The 14,484-nt window shown below is 29.2% G+C and overlaps 1 protein-coding gene across 2 annotated transcripts in view; it reads left to right on the forward strand.

The window, feature by feature from the left end:
• LOC114329470 (forkhead box protein O-like) overlaps window positions 1–14,484 on the forward strand; it is a 159,562-nt gene that overhangs the window by 14,031 nt on the left and 131,047 nt on the right. Inside the window, exon 2 of one of the 2 annotated variants that reach the window (XM_028278586.2) lies at window positions 13,032–13,265. The exons of the other annotated variant lie outside the window; for it this stretch is intronic. Coding sequence (XP_028134387.1) covers window positions 13,032–13,265 — 234 coding nt within the window. The remainder of the gene's footprint in view (window positions 1–13,031; window positions 13,266–14,484) is intronic. 2 annotated transcript variants of the gene reach the window in all.

Raw genomic sequence — 14,484 nt, forward strand, 5'->3', positions numbered from 1 at the left:
AACTGAAAGTGAGTTATAGGTAATTGAATGTATATTTTTTTCGGCGAGGACCCAAATCTAAGTATTCAAGCTTAAATAACGGGAAAATGATGCATTTTATAACATAAACTTATTAAGCATTTGTCAAAGTACTTAGAAATATCTATCAAATGAGTCCTCGAACAAGTTCATAGCATTAAAATTTATGCTCCAAAATTTTTTCAAAATTTATCTTTTAAAATTTTTTCCAAAAAATGTTATTGTTTTTTTTAATAACTCCGTTAATATTTAGGATTAGGTTTACCTAAAAACCATTTAAAAGGTAATTCCAATAGCAATTAAACTACGTCGAATTTCATCTTTTAAACCCCTTACATTTTTAAACATAAGAGGTTAAATGGCCCGGTTACATGGTTCTCGCAGCAAAATTTAAGCTTTAAACGTTTCTATCTCGGTTATTTTTTACCCCATAGAAATAATAAAACAGGTAAAATATTTGATACAGAAAAAACTAAAATTTGGTTAAATATCATTTTTTACGTATATTGAATATTATTGGAGTTCTTATCAAAAGAAAATGAAAATTACGATCATTTTAAAAATTCTGATTTTTTTAAATTATACCTTTTTTTCAAAAAATTTCATTTTAAACCGGTCAAAATTGTTGAAATAATTACTTATGCTAATATAAAGAAATTATTCTAAGGATTACTATAAATTTTAATTTTTGTGGAAATGGCGTATGTTTTATTTTTCACTTTTTCCTAAAAAATTCGAAAGGGTTCTCTTAGTTTCATCAAAACTTGCTTAATTTTAATGCTATTAACTTTTTCTGGAGCTCAATTGATAGGTAATCCGAAGTGCTTTGACAAATGTTTAACAGGTATATTTTATAAAATGCATCGTTTTCCCGTTATTTAAGCTTGATTTAAGTTACTTAGATTTGAGTACTCGTCGAAAAAAATGTACATTCAATTACCCATAACTCACTTTGACTTAAACTTAGTTTAGTTCTTTAAGTGAGGAGTGTATTCAATTTTTTATTATCTTCAATTTTGGTAATATTAACTTTTTTGTAAAAGCTTATAGTTTTTGAGTTATACGTGAAAAACAGCTTTAAAGCATGCATTTTTTTACGAAGAAATAAAATATTTGATCCTCAATAACTCAAAAAGCATTGATTTATATTAATAACTTTATATAACAAATTTTACTTAGAATTTATCCTTACATCGATTTATGGTATTATTTTTAATAAAATAATTTTCCTCCCCGAGAAGGGGTGACTTCCACCCCCAAGGTAAAAGCGCAAGTTGGCACCATGTCACCTTTGTTTCTTGAGACATCCTCTAACCACCCACCAATTTTTATAAAAATCGATGGAGGTTCAACGAAATCGGAGGAGAAAACCTTCAGTGACTCCACTATAATTATTAAGGAAACATCCTATGGACTTTTTATAATAAACTAAAATTTAGTAACTACATTTTATTTTCCTGATTTGCAGTGTGCACGTTGTTTGATACTTAAATTAGATAACTGTGTTTTTAGTTTTGTTTGGTAGTTGTGTAGATGATTATATTATGTAATACTTTTTGAGATTCCTTTGCATTAAAGGACTTATATAAAATTTTTGGCTCGTATTATTTTAGTTTCTTATTAAAAAGCTTGCGAAATACTTGTCCCGTAAACATTGAGTTAGAGAACTATAAAGAGTCAAATGTGTTGGGATTTTATTATGAATTTAAAATATACAGAGTGGGCCAAAGAAGACAGTCCACCTCGATATTTGGCAGTATTTATTAGATCTTAAGGAAATGAAGAAACAGGTCAATTTTTGATCTAAGGGGGACACATTTTTATGGTATATACATCTGTCATTTGTCAACCCCCTACCTTCCATTTCCCCCACCCTTTTTTTAATAGGGAATAGGGGTCGTGTGCTACCTCATTTGAAAGGTTATTCAATTATCTATTCAGTAATAATTATTTATACAGGGTGTCCAAGAAAAATTATTTTGAATTAAATTAATTGACACAAAAAGAAGAATATATGCAATTTATTTAACTCAAAATTCATTCTACTACTGACAGAAAACAAAGATAAATGTTTGTTTGACAAATAATAAATATTGTTTTTCGCTTAAATTCAATATTCAACCTACTATGGGTGGCAGCTTGAACATTGAAATTAAGCGAAAAGCAATGTTTATTTATCAAAAAAAGATTTTTTCTGTTTTGTGACAGAAGTAGAATGTATTTTGAATTAAATAAATTACATACATTCTTCATTTTGTGTCAATTAATTTAATTAAAATATTTTTTTCTTGGACACCCTGTATAAATAATTATGTTATTGTTTATATTACTGAATAGAGAATTGAGTAACCTTTTAAATGAGCTAGCACATGACCCCTGTTCCCTATTTAATAATAAGGGGTGGGGAAGTGGAAGGGAGGGGTTGACAAATGACAAATGTATGTACCGTAAGAATGTGTCCTCCTTAGATCAAAAATCGACTTGTTTCGTCATTTCCTTAAATCTAATAAATACTGCCAAATATCTAGGTGGACTGTTTTCTTTGGCCCACTCTGTATAGTAGGAACATCAGTTAGTAGTAGTCATGGCATTAGTCATAGTACATAGTAGTCTAGAGTGTTCATAAAATTACCAGTATGGAGGAATCCCCACAGATGAAATGTTTTATTACAAAATTTTACCAGTCAGTTACACACTTTTCTACTTGTTTGATTTAGCAAGTTGTTGCTATTAAAATTAAAGCTTCAGTATTGAAAAAAAAAATTCATTTGTTTCCTTAAGGTGTACATTTCCATATCCTTCATAATTAATTAGATGTTCAAAATGTCCATTGACCATAAAAATTAAAATTCACTTTGTAGAAAATCTGAAAATAATGTAAATTTTAGTATTAAAAAATTACGGATTTTTACACTACTGTCAAAAGCTACCGACGATCTAAATAACTGCTATTTAAACTTTTTCCAAAATTTGTTTGTATTTGTTTTTGATTCTTCTTCTTCTTGACTGGCTTTACAACACTGGGTCAGTCTTTGCCGCATCCACTATAGCCCTCAATTTTATAGGATCTTGCGCTTCCAGTTCACATTTTTGTACCCCAATACTAGATAAATCGGCTTCCTTTTATCTTTTTCTAGGACATCCTACTAATTTTGGTCTCTTAAAAAGTACTGTCTTTAATACTCTGTCTTCCTCTGACCTTACCACATAACCTCCCATCTTATCCGGTTAGCTTTTATATGTCTGATTATGTTTTCAGTACCAAACAGAGTCATTAATTCAGTATTACGGCGCCTCATCCACTCTCCTGTCACTTCATCTCTTTGAGGGCCAAATATTATTCTGAGAGCCTTCCGTTAAAATTCCAGAAGCTTATTTATTTCCCGCTGATGTAAAGTCCATGTTTCGCTTCCATATGTAACAACTGGGCGAATAATTGACATGTAATACAGTCTTAATTTAGATTTTCGTTTCAGCAGCTTAGATCTTAATAGAGATGATAGGGAGTATAATGCTTTATTCCCCGCAGCTATCCTTGCTGAGACCTCTTCTATGTGATTTGTTTTTGATGGCAAGGAAAAAACTTTATCGAAACTTTAATTTTTGATGGGAGTAATACTTTCAATAGATTCATAGTTTTTCAAAAAAATAAAGTTAATATGGAAATAAATGTCATGAATGTATGAATATTTCATCGAAGTGTCTCTCTAATGCGGTGCCACACATGGTATGTTCCCTATTAGACCAGGAAGGATCTGTTTTGGGGTGGATGTGAGAGGTGGCGTTCGGATTTTTGCAGATAAAATTAGGTGACAACTTCAGTACATATAATTGACTTATACTCCTTCTCAAATATGCCCGGAACATTAATAAAAAAAATAAAATATTTAAAAATTTCGAAAAACATTGATTTTTTCAACTTTCATTGCATATAACTTTAAAAGGATTCATTTTGGAACAAAGTCGTAGAGAAATAAAATAAAGATAACTAAATTTTGTATGATATACGATTGGTTTAAAATGTCTTAAATTATTGCCCTTTCTGCAAAATAGCAATAAATACAAAATAAAGGGGCAAAATAAGCCTGTTTTTATTCAATGTTTTTCAACCACTTTGGTTGCACTTAGAACCTTCGTAATTCGCTTAGAAAATTCTTACAGCATACTTAATCCGTCCACCAAATTTCCAAATTTTACAATGTAAATTTTTTTTAACAAGTTAAAATTTTTTAAAAACTTTCTGAACAAAAAGTAGACCATTTAGAAGTTTGCTAATTTTTTAACATATAAAGAGACGCTCTACCTGTCTAATACACTTTACAGAATTAAAATCGGATTATTTAAGCGGCCTCAGCACTGTTTTAAAGTTATAAAGAATTTTTTGGCCTATAAACAAATATAGTGAGGACGTTTGAGATGGAATAAATTCATTTTCTCGAGAATGAGAGGCTCTGGAGATAAATACCGAAACAGGTCGATTTTTATATTTAAATTATAATTTTTTGGTATATATATCATACTAGCGTCATCCATCTGGGTGTGATGACGTAATCGATGATTTTTTTAAATGAGAATAGGGGTAGTGTGCTAGATTATTCTAAAGGTTATTCAATTTTCTATTCATTTATATAGACATTAACATAATTATTTATACAGGGTGCCCAATTTTTTTTTTAATTAATTGAAACAAAAAGAAGAAAGTATACAATTTATTTAATTCGAAATACATTTTACTGTTGCCCTAAAACAGAAAAAAATGTTTATTTGATAAATAACTGAAAAATGAATTTATTCCAACTCAAACGTCCTCACTGTACCTATTTGTTTATAAGTCAAATAATTGTTTATAACTTTAAAACAGTGCTGAGGCCGCTTAAATAATCCGATTTTAATTCTGTAAAGTGTATTAGATAGGTAGAGCGTCTCTTTATATGCAAAAAAATTAGCAATCTTCTAAACGGTGTACTTTTTGTTCAGAAAGTTTTTAAAAATTTTTAACTTTTTTAAAAAAATTTAAATTGCAAAATGATTATGTAAAATCTATTAAGTCGATTTTAATGAAATTTGGTGGACGGATTAACTATGTTGTAAGAATTTTCTAAGCGAATCACGAAGGTTTTAAGTGCAACCAAAGTGGTTGAAAACATTGAATAAAAACAGGCTTATTTTTTCCCCTTAGTTTGTATTTATTGCTATTTTGCAGAAAGGGTAATAATTTAATACATTTTAAATCAATCGTATATCATACAAAATTTAATTATCTTTATTTTATTTTTCCACGACTTTGTTCCAAGATGAATCGTTTTAAAGTTATAAGCAAAGGAAGTTGAAAAAAATTGATGTTTTTCGAAATTTTTAAATATTTTAATTTTTTTATTAATGTTCCGGGCATATTTGAGAAGGAGCATAAGTCAATTATTATTATTGAAGGTGTCACCTAACTTTATCTGCAAAATCCGAATCCCACCTCGCACATCAAAAAATAGACCTTTTTTCACAGATCCGTCCTGGTCTATATGAAAACTAAAGGATTCGGGCACTGCAAGGGAGGGTATAGCAAATAACAGATTCCTGTGTTAAAATCAACGTGTCTATACAGTGATGAGTGCGCTATTAACCGGTAAAATAACGCAAAAGACGGAAAACATAATACGTTGTGAAATAAAAAGAGATGAAACTAGTAGAGGTTGGAAATTAACAATAAAACCTATAAATTTACATTATATTGATAGTTTCCCATCTTTAGGCGGATCGGAGGAGTTTGGTAACTACCGCTAAGAATTTTGTAAAATTCTCCTGTGACAGTTTGACTCCAATACGTCTAAAGGTCGTAAACTATCAATATAATATAAATTTATAGGTTTCTATTGATACTTTCCCACCTCTATTAGTTTCATCTCTTTTTATTTCACAACATATTATGTTTTCCGTCTTTTGCGTTATTTTGGTTATTAGCGCACTCATCACTGTATAAAATAATAAGTATTGAGAAATACAGTTTGATTGTTTTCAGTTGCCAATACCTGTATTGTTTAATTATCAAACCTAAAAATAAAAGAAACGTTTTGATCATTTGACGATGATCATTGAAATACATATATTATGATTTGCAAGGATTCAATTTTTTTACACTTTTATTAGCATTCGGTATCCAAATTGCAAATTTCATAAATATCTCACTAAAAATATTCATTGCTTTTTCTTAATTAAAAAATTTTGTAAACCATTTCATTTGCACTTTTAGTGGTGATAGAGGCACACTTCACGTTTATGATATAAAAACTACTAAATAATTTGTTAATACAATACCTATCTGACATATAATATTTGGTGAACGCACACTAAAATAATGGTGACGGTTCTAAATAACTCACACCAATTTCATTATAATCATTTAAAATATTTTTGTAAAATAGATTAAATATCTATCATTCTGCATAAAATGCTACTATGCAATTTTGAAATTTTTAGTTTGTAGGAAGTAAGTAGAAATACTGGTAGTTTATTACATATTTGGTTTTAAAAAGAGTAGACATTGGACTTGTTGTAGATTTTTGCATTTACTTTGGTGCAGCAAATCGTCAGCAAGGCTTAGTAGCTAGGCAAGCATGTTATTTCGAATAGTATTATTTTTTATATCCATAGTTTTCATCCACATATCATGGTTTGTCACTCTTCTGACATACCTTCCTTTATGGCATATCAAACCATCCTTCTGACATATCAAACCATTAATGATCACTATTAATATGAGTGCACTGTATGTAGTTTTAGTAGTGTAAAGTAAGTAGGTACCGGTATATTGAAATTTTCAAAGTATTTTATTGCAAAAACCAGCCAATAAGCCAACAAAAAAGGAAGGACCTGTGCCTTTGTAAGATCAGTAATAATCAAAACGTGCTGGGAGCAGTAGAAAAAGTGGATTACGAAAAAAAGTATCGAGAAGTAGAATAATAGTGTAAAAGGTTATTTTAAGTATAAAAACAGTGTGGTCATAAACAATATGACAGGTGGAAAAAGAAGAACAGATACAAGAACATATATATTAATTCAGAATATTCACACCAGGACATTCAGAAAAATTACTTCATACCATCAACAATATATCGTCGGTGATGTGATAATACCTCCTATCTGCTTTTTCATGAATTTTGTAAGAAATATTTCAAACTTTTTTTAGGGTCACCTCCTGTTTTCATATGTGAGTTTTGACTTGTTTTGTAGTAAATAAATAGTTAAATTTACTACAAAACAAGTCAAAAAATATCATGAAAACACGAGACGATATAACACGATGATAACACGAGTTTGAATATACGCAAGGCATATCTAGATCGTATACAGTAGCCACAGTACCCTTAATTCAGTAGCCACAAAAAAACTTTCTAGAGTAGATTTTTCAAAGCTGTAAAGACGTAACCAGCGTTATTGATTATCAGAACGCCTCTGATATTGTTACCCAAGGCAAATTATTACAGACAAGCAAACAGCATTTAGAAGTATCCATGAAAAATATTTAGGCCATATCAATATCCGGAGAAGCCAAGAATGCATACTGTCACTTATATTGTTTAACATATATTTAGAAAAGTGTTTCTCAATAAGCATTATGTAAAACGGGCAGAGGAATTAAAGTAAATATGGAGAACGATTAATCAACATAAGATATGGCGACTATACACATTCTCCAAACACAGAAACCAACCTGTTTATACATGTGTAAACTGTCAACGCATTGAAAGAGTAAAGACATACACATAAAAGTGTATAAACTATTTAAGTGCCACTATCCAACTGTATAGACAATTCTAGACTGTTGGGATGCTACGTCTTACCGTTGCTTTTGCATATAGTGAAAACTTGGACTCTCACCAATGTTATCTGCAAGAAGATAACAGATTTTAAGTTATAACTACATAGCCGCATAATCAAAATATTATCATCATCATCTTTGGCTCCACATCACACATTGGGCCTGAGTCTGTTCAACTAATCCTCCACACTGATGCCTCAAAATATCATATCTCGATGATATCAGAAATAATCGAAGATATGGTATAGGAAAATTAATTTTACCAACTAAGATAGCTGAAAGATGCAGAATCTCAGGGCTTAAAAATATTCGTGCATGGTTATACAACTCGCCTATAGTTTCATTTTGTGTAGACCACAACACATTACAAATTAGAATGACGCCAATACTTGAAACGAATAGGCACTTGAGAAGAAGAATTATAGAAAAGTCCTTAAATATGATCAACCTAAAACAAGGAAATTAAAATTAGAAGGACATAACAACTTCGATGATCATTAATTTTAAGCAATAATCTGGTAAAAAGTTTTCACAGTTTAGACAACTGTTTTTTTATTGTGAGTGTATATTCGCAATAAAAAGTATAACCAATTATTTCTGGAATTAGTAAACGAAAATGTTATTTTTTTGCAATATAAATATATGCACACATTGAAACTACCATACAATGCATTCATTTTTAAAATTTGTTCACTATCTTCGATTCAAAATTATTATTGCATATTAAATTTTCACATCAAATACTTTATTTCATCTTTAAGACAACAGTGAATTGATACATCATAATAATATAGGATAATAATAGACACATATAAAACGATAGAGTAACAAAATTCGTTTTTAATCCAATGTATTTATTATACCAGTATGTCATTATCAGCTTATTAATAACGCACAAGACACTGCTGTATGCACAAGACACATATAAAACGATAGAGTAAAAAAATTCGTTTTTAATCCAATGTATTTATTATACCAGTATGTCATTATCAGCTTATTAATAACGCACAAGACACTGCTGTATGCCCAAAAATTGTAGGCAGTTTACTGTATATTAACCGGAAAAAAACTTTTAGTAGGATGTTTTAGATTTAGATAACCAAACCACCAGAAGTGTCAAAACTAATACATGTTGGTATCAAGATGATAAGACGTCATTTCTATGGTTTGTAGGAACCACAAACAATATAAAATTTGTTTTGACATTATACTCTTTACTACTTTATAGGACGGTAAAAGTGAACGAAGGTAAAGATAAATTCATAAAAATAAACCAGTTCATGAGTTCATACATAAACGACTACTGCAAATAAGAATTGAGTTAATATTAAAAATTGAATTGATTTACATAATGTCAAATCACTGTTAGTCTTATAGATAAAATAATAAAGTATCATCTCGAAATTTAAAATCATTAAGTTTAAAAGTTACACCCGATCACCAACCGCGAGGGTAACTGAAGAATTTCATGTATGTTAGAGAAATAAGTCCTATACTAACTCACAACCTTTAAATTGGTTTTATTACATTGAAAGTAAGATAGGGCGACCGGTTTCACTGTTTACACGTTATACAGCATCGTCAGGCCCACAAGAAACTAAGGATATCAGTAAGTTTTTGTATGGTTTCATTTAAAGGAGATGGTAAATGTTAACTAATTGTGATGTATATTTGTTCAAAAGCCACTGCCATCCAGTCACCATTTTTTATATGTACAAAAACAAACAAAACACAGTAAAAATGTACGCAAACACAGACACATATAGGGTGAGTTTTTAGTGCGGGATCGGTCGATAATTCCATTATGGTATAGAATATCGAAAAAAGTTATTTAGAAAAAATGTAGGCAATGATATTCTCCAGGTTTGTAAAATATGTCCGTTTCTACAGGGTGATCAGTAACTGCGTGGTATATCAAACGTATATTTTTTAAATGGGACACCCTATACATTTTTTCATATTTATATTCCTCTCATAATTCTTGTTCATATAATATAGGGTTTTGCATTACTATACAGAGTATTTAACAAGTTATGACCATTTTTATTTCGAAATCCCTTTGAGATTAACACCATGTATATAAAGAAGTAATTCATTAACCATAATTTGTTCTAGACAATAAGGCTATAAGTATACTATAGTTTTTAAATTAAGTTTAATTGAAATCATTGACGAATATTTTTATACAGGGTGAACTACAAAACCAAATTGCGATTTTCTCAATTTTTTTAAATGGATCACCCTATATTTTATTCTTTTAAAATATTGTATTTATGATACTCTTTCATATTTATATAGCATTCCCTATACCTAAACTTATTATGTACTTTCCGAGATATTTTAAGTTTTCTTCAAATTTTGGGAATACATTTAATTTTTATAGTAGAAATAAATTAGTATTGAGTGATAATTAAACAAAATATCAAAATATTATTTTTATTCAATAAATAACTAACACAAAATATAGACTATAACAATATGCAGTGAATGTACCAATAAATGTGATATTAAGAAATTATCATATTTCCCAAATATACAAGAATCGTAAAATTCGAACAAAAAAAATTTGTCTTGTATATAATAATATAACAAGATTATTTTTATTCAATAAATAACTCTAAAAGATAAATCAAAACAATATACAACTGATGTAACAGTTTTTAGATTGTTATATCAACAGTATTTTAAGCCAAGAAATTTTTAGTAAAACATTTAATTTTATAAGTACTTAAACTACGAAACAAAATTACGATTTTCTCAATTTTTTTAAATAGATTTTATTATTTATTTTTTAGGAATGTTGTATCAATGATACTTTTTCATTTTTATATAGCATCTCCTATAACTAAACTTCTTAGTTTCTGAGATATTTTTAGTTTTCTTCATTTGCCGTAAATACATTCAATTTTTATAAATAAAAATAACTAACAAAATATATAAACCATAACAATTTTTATCTAATAAATGTACCAATTAATGTGATGTTAAGGATATAAGTCTAAAGTAAATGTTGAAAATGTCCACCTTCAACGTCTATGCAATTTTGTACCGATGTTAAAATGACCGAGCCACATTTTTTAACATTTTTGTAAGTCAATATTATTAAAAGCTTCTCTTATTCTATCAGCTTCTATTTTTCATATCATCAGGCGTTGTTGGATTCTTCTGATATACAATTTTTTTTATATAGCCCAGCATTAAAAAATCAATTTTGGAAGAACTGGAGCACCGTCGTGTAAAAACCCCAATCGTCAAAAAAATGTGGTCCAATTAAATAATCGCCAACAATAGCACCTTAAACATTAATAGATCACCTAGTTTGACTATGAGTGTTAACAAAGTAGGGATTTCTTGATGCATATTAATGAAAATTAGTATGAAAATTATAGTACCTATTAATAACTGCGCGTCACAATCTGCAATTAGGAACGTGTTACTAAAACCTTCTTGGCTTATAATACTGTTGATATAACAATCTAAAAACTGTTACATCAGTTGTATATTGTCTTAATTTATGTTTTGTGTGAGTTGTTTATTAAATAAAAATAATCTGGTTATATTATACACAAGACATATTTTTTGTAGGAATTTTACTATCCTTGTATATTAGGGAAATATGATAATTCCTTAATATCATATTTATTGATACATTCATTGCATATTGTTATGGTTTATATGTTTTGTTAGTTATTTATTGAATAAAAATATTTTTGTTATATTTTATTATCACTCAATATTAACTTATTTCTAGAAGAAAAATTGAATGTGTTGCCGAAATTTGAAGATAACTGAAAATATCTCGGAAAGTGATGAGTTTAGATATAGGGAATGCTATATAAAAATGAAAGAATATTATAAGTACAATATGTCTAAAAAATAAAATATAGGGTGATCCATTTAAAAAAATTGAGAAAATCGTAATTTGGTTTTGTAGTTCACCCTGTATACAAATATTCGTCAATGAAATCAGTTAAACTTAACTTACAAACTACAGTACATTGTTTATCTTATTATAGAAAACAAATTATTGTTCATGACTTAGTTCTTTATATACATGGTGTTATTATCATAGGCATTTCGAAATAAAAATGGTCATAACTTGTTAAATACTCTGTATAGTAATGCAAAACCCTATATTTTATGAACAGGAATTATGAGAGGAATATAAATATGAAAAAATATATAGGGTGTTCCATTTAAAAAATTATATGTTTGATATACCACGCAGTTACTGATCACCCTGTAGAAATGAACATATTTTCCAAGCCTGGGGAATATCATTACCTACATTTTTTCTAAATAACTTTTTTCGATATTATATACCATAATGGAATTATCGACCGATCCCGTACTAAAAACTCACCCTGTATATGATAGCCCAGTGGATGTCACATTATATTGAATTCTATTGGTCCCCTTTTTAAAAATATTTAAAGAATTGGGTCTAAAGAATGTCATCCTGAAATGAAAGATCTGCATGTAAGACCCCATTCTTAAAATATTTTTAAAGGTTAAAATAAAAAGGGGACCGATATACATCAAGGGCCGGTTGTTCGAACGCTAATCAACAATGATCATTATCAAATAATTAATTACTGTCAATGTCAATTGTTAAAACATAATTAATTACAATTCTGAGACTATAATCAATTAATATAACAGTAATTATTAACATAATTAATAATAAATCTCATAATTGTAATTAATTATGTTTTCAGCAACCCAAACAAAGTTGACATTGACAGTTTTGGTGACAGTAATTAAATATTTAATAATGATCATTGTTGATTAGCATTCGAACAACCGGCCCTAAATATAATGTGACATCCACTGGGCTATCATATATGTGTCTGTATTTGCGTACGTTTTTACTGTGTTTTGTTTGTTTTTGTACATATAAAGAATTGGTGACTGGAAGGCAGGGTCTTTTGTACAAATATACATCACCATTAGTTAACATTTTCCATCTTGTTTCAATGAAATCATACAAAAACTTGTACTGATATCCTTAGTTTCTCGTGGGCCTGACGATGCTGTATAACTTGTAAACAGCGAAACCGGTCGCCCTATCTTACTTTCAATGTAATAAAATCAATTTAAAGGATTGTGAGTAGAGGACTTATTTTCCTAACATACATGAATATGTGCTCACACCAGCAACCTTTTCATCATTTGAAAAATTTCAATTTGTTTTCTCCAGCGGCGGTTTCCAATTGAGCCCAGATTTTAGACCAAGAGCCTCTTCGAACACTTCTTCGTGCGGGCGCCTGTCCCCCATCCCTTCTGTAGGAGCCGAATCCGAATGGGCCACGCACAACCAATTTAACAGCCAAACCTATAGTCCAGATATTGTACCCAGCGGTAATTATTCGCCAGATCAATTGGCGGGAAACCTCCAGCAAGGGATGAAGCTCGAACCAGACACATATTTGGGGTGAGATTTTGTGGATACAGTGGGATACATGTGTCTGAGTTTAAATTTTTACATTTTTAAGATATCTCGAAATAGTTTTTTATTATTAATAATTTTTCTAACACAAACCATTTTTTTACATTCTAGATACGCGAAGAAATCATTAAAGTTTTGTTGTCTCACTGTTTTGTTAGTATCACACTAATTAGTATTTTTGAAAAATTTAAACGCAGAATAAAAGATTACATTATTACCGAGGGCCGAAAGTCCCTGAACACCTCTATACTGTTTATTTGAATAAGTTACAGGGGTGAAAAAAAAAGAGAAAATTGAGTGAAATTTTTAATTTCAAATATCTTATTCAATAGAAACCTTTTGTTTATTCTAAAGGACTTTCGACCCTTGGTAATAATGTAAACTTTCAATCTGCGTTTAAATTTTTTAAAAATACTTATTAGTTTTTTCAGGATTCGAAAAAATTAATGCATTTAAAAAGCATTGCAAGCAAATTTTGCGTCTATGCTCTTAATACTAGTAGAGAACTAAGAGGTTTTTTTTTTAAATTTGGAAATAATGGTGGCTACGAGGACTATAATATTTATGATAACAAAAAAATCTGTGCTCTACATACTTCGTGTTAGTTTAGAATGGTTCTGAAAACGGTAGAACGTTAGAACGGTAGAAAGTTTTTCATCAGATCAAAGTAATTAAAAGCAATGAATTCAACTATAACATTATTCAACAAGTTTTTAGCAATTGTGTAAATAAGCTCGCATAATTTTGGTAGGATAGAGACGAGCTAAAATATCTTTCATTTTTTTGACATATATTGGGAAAAGCAGCATATTTGTCATATATTGCAGATTTGGCTGTGAATTAACAAGACACTAACAATAATGATTTTTTCTAACTATCTACTAAACAGTAACATTTTAAATATAAACCAGAAATTTTTCGCTTTGTAAAAAGCACATTCCAGTTTTGAATAAGGCTTTTTTTAAGTTTTTTTTTTTTTAATAAAATAAGGAGATATTTTAAAAATATTTAAATTAGAATCTCAATATATTGAAAATTATGCTTGTGCTGTCCTTTTGCTTTGCAATCATTTTATGCTTTTTTATTAAATTCCACTTGGTGTTATTGCTTGATCAGTCTCCCCCAATTAATCAGGCAACAGTTCTTTTCCTTCAGGTATTGTATATACTTAGGAGGCTAACATATCAGCTTTTGATAAATTTAA

Source organism: Diabrotica virgifera, chromosome 5 (assembly GCF_917563875.1).
Source record: "Diabrotica virgifera virgifera chromosome 5, PGI_DIABVI_V3a".
Classification (NCBI taxonomy): Eukaryota; Metazoa; Arthropoda; class Insecta; order Coleoptera; family Chrysomelidae; genus Diabrotica; species Diabrotica virgifera.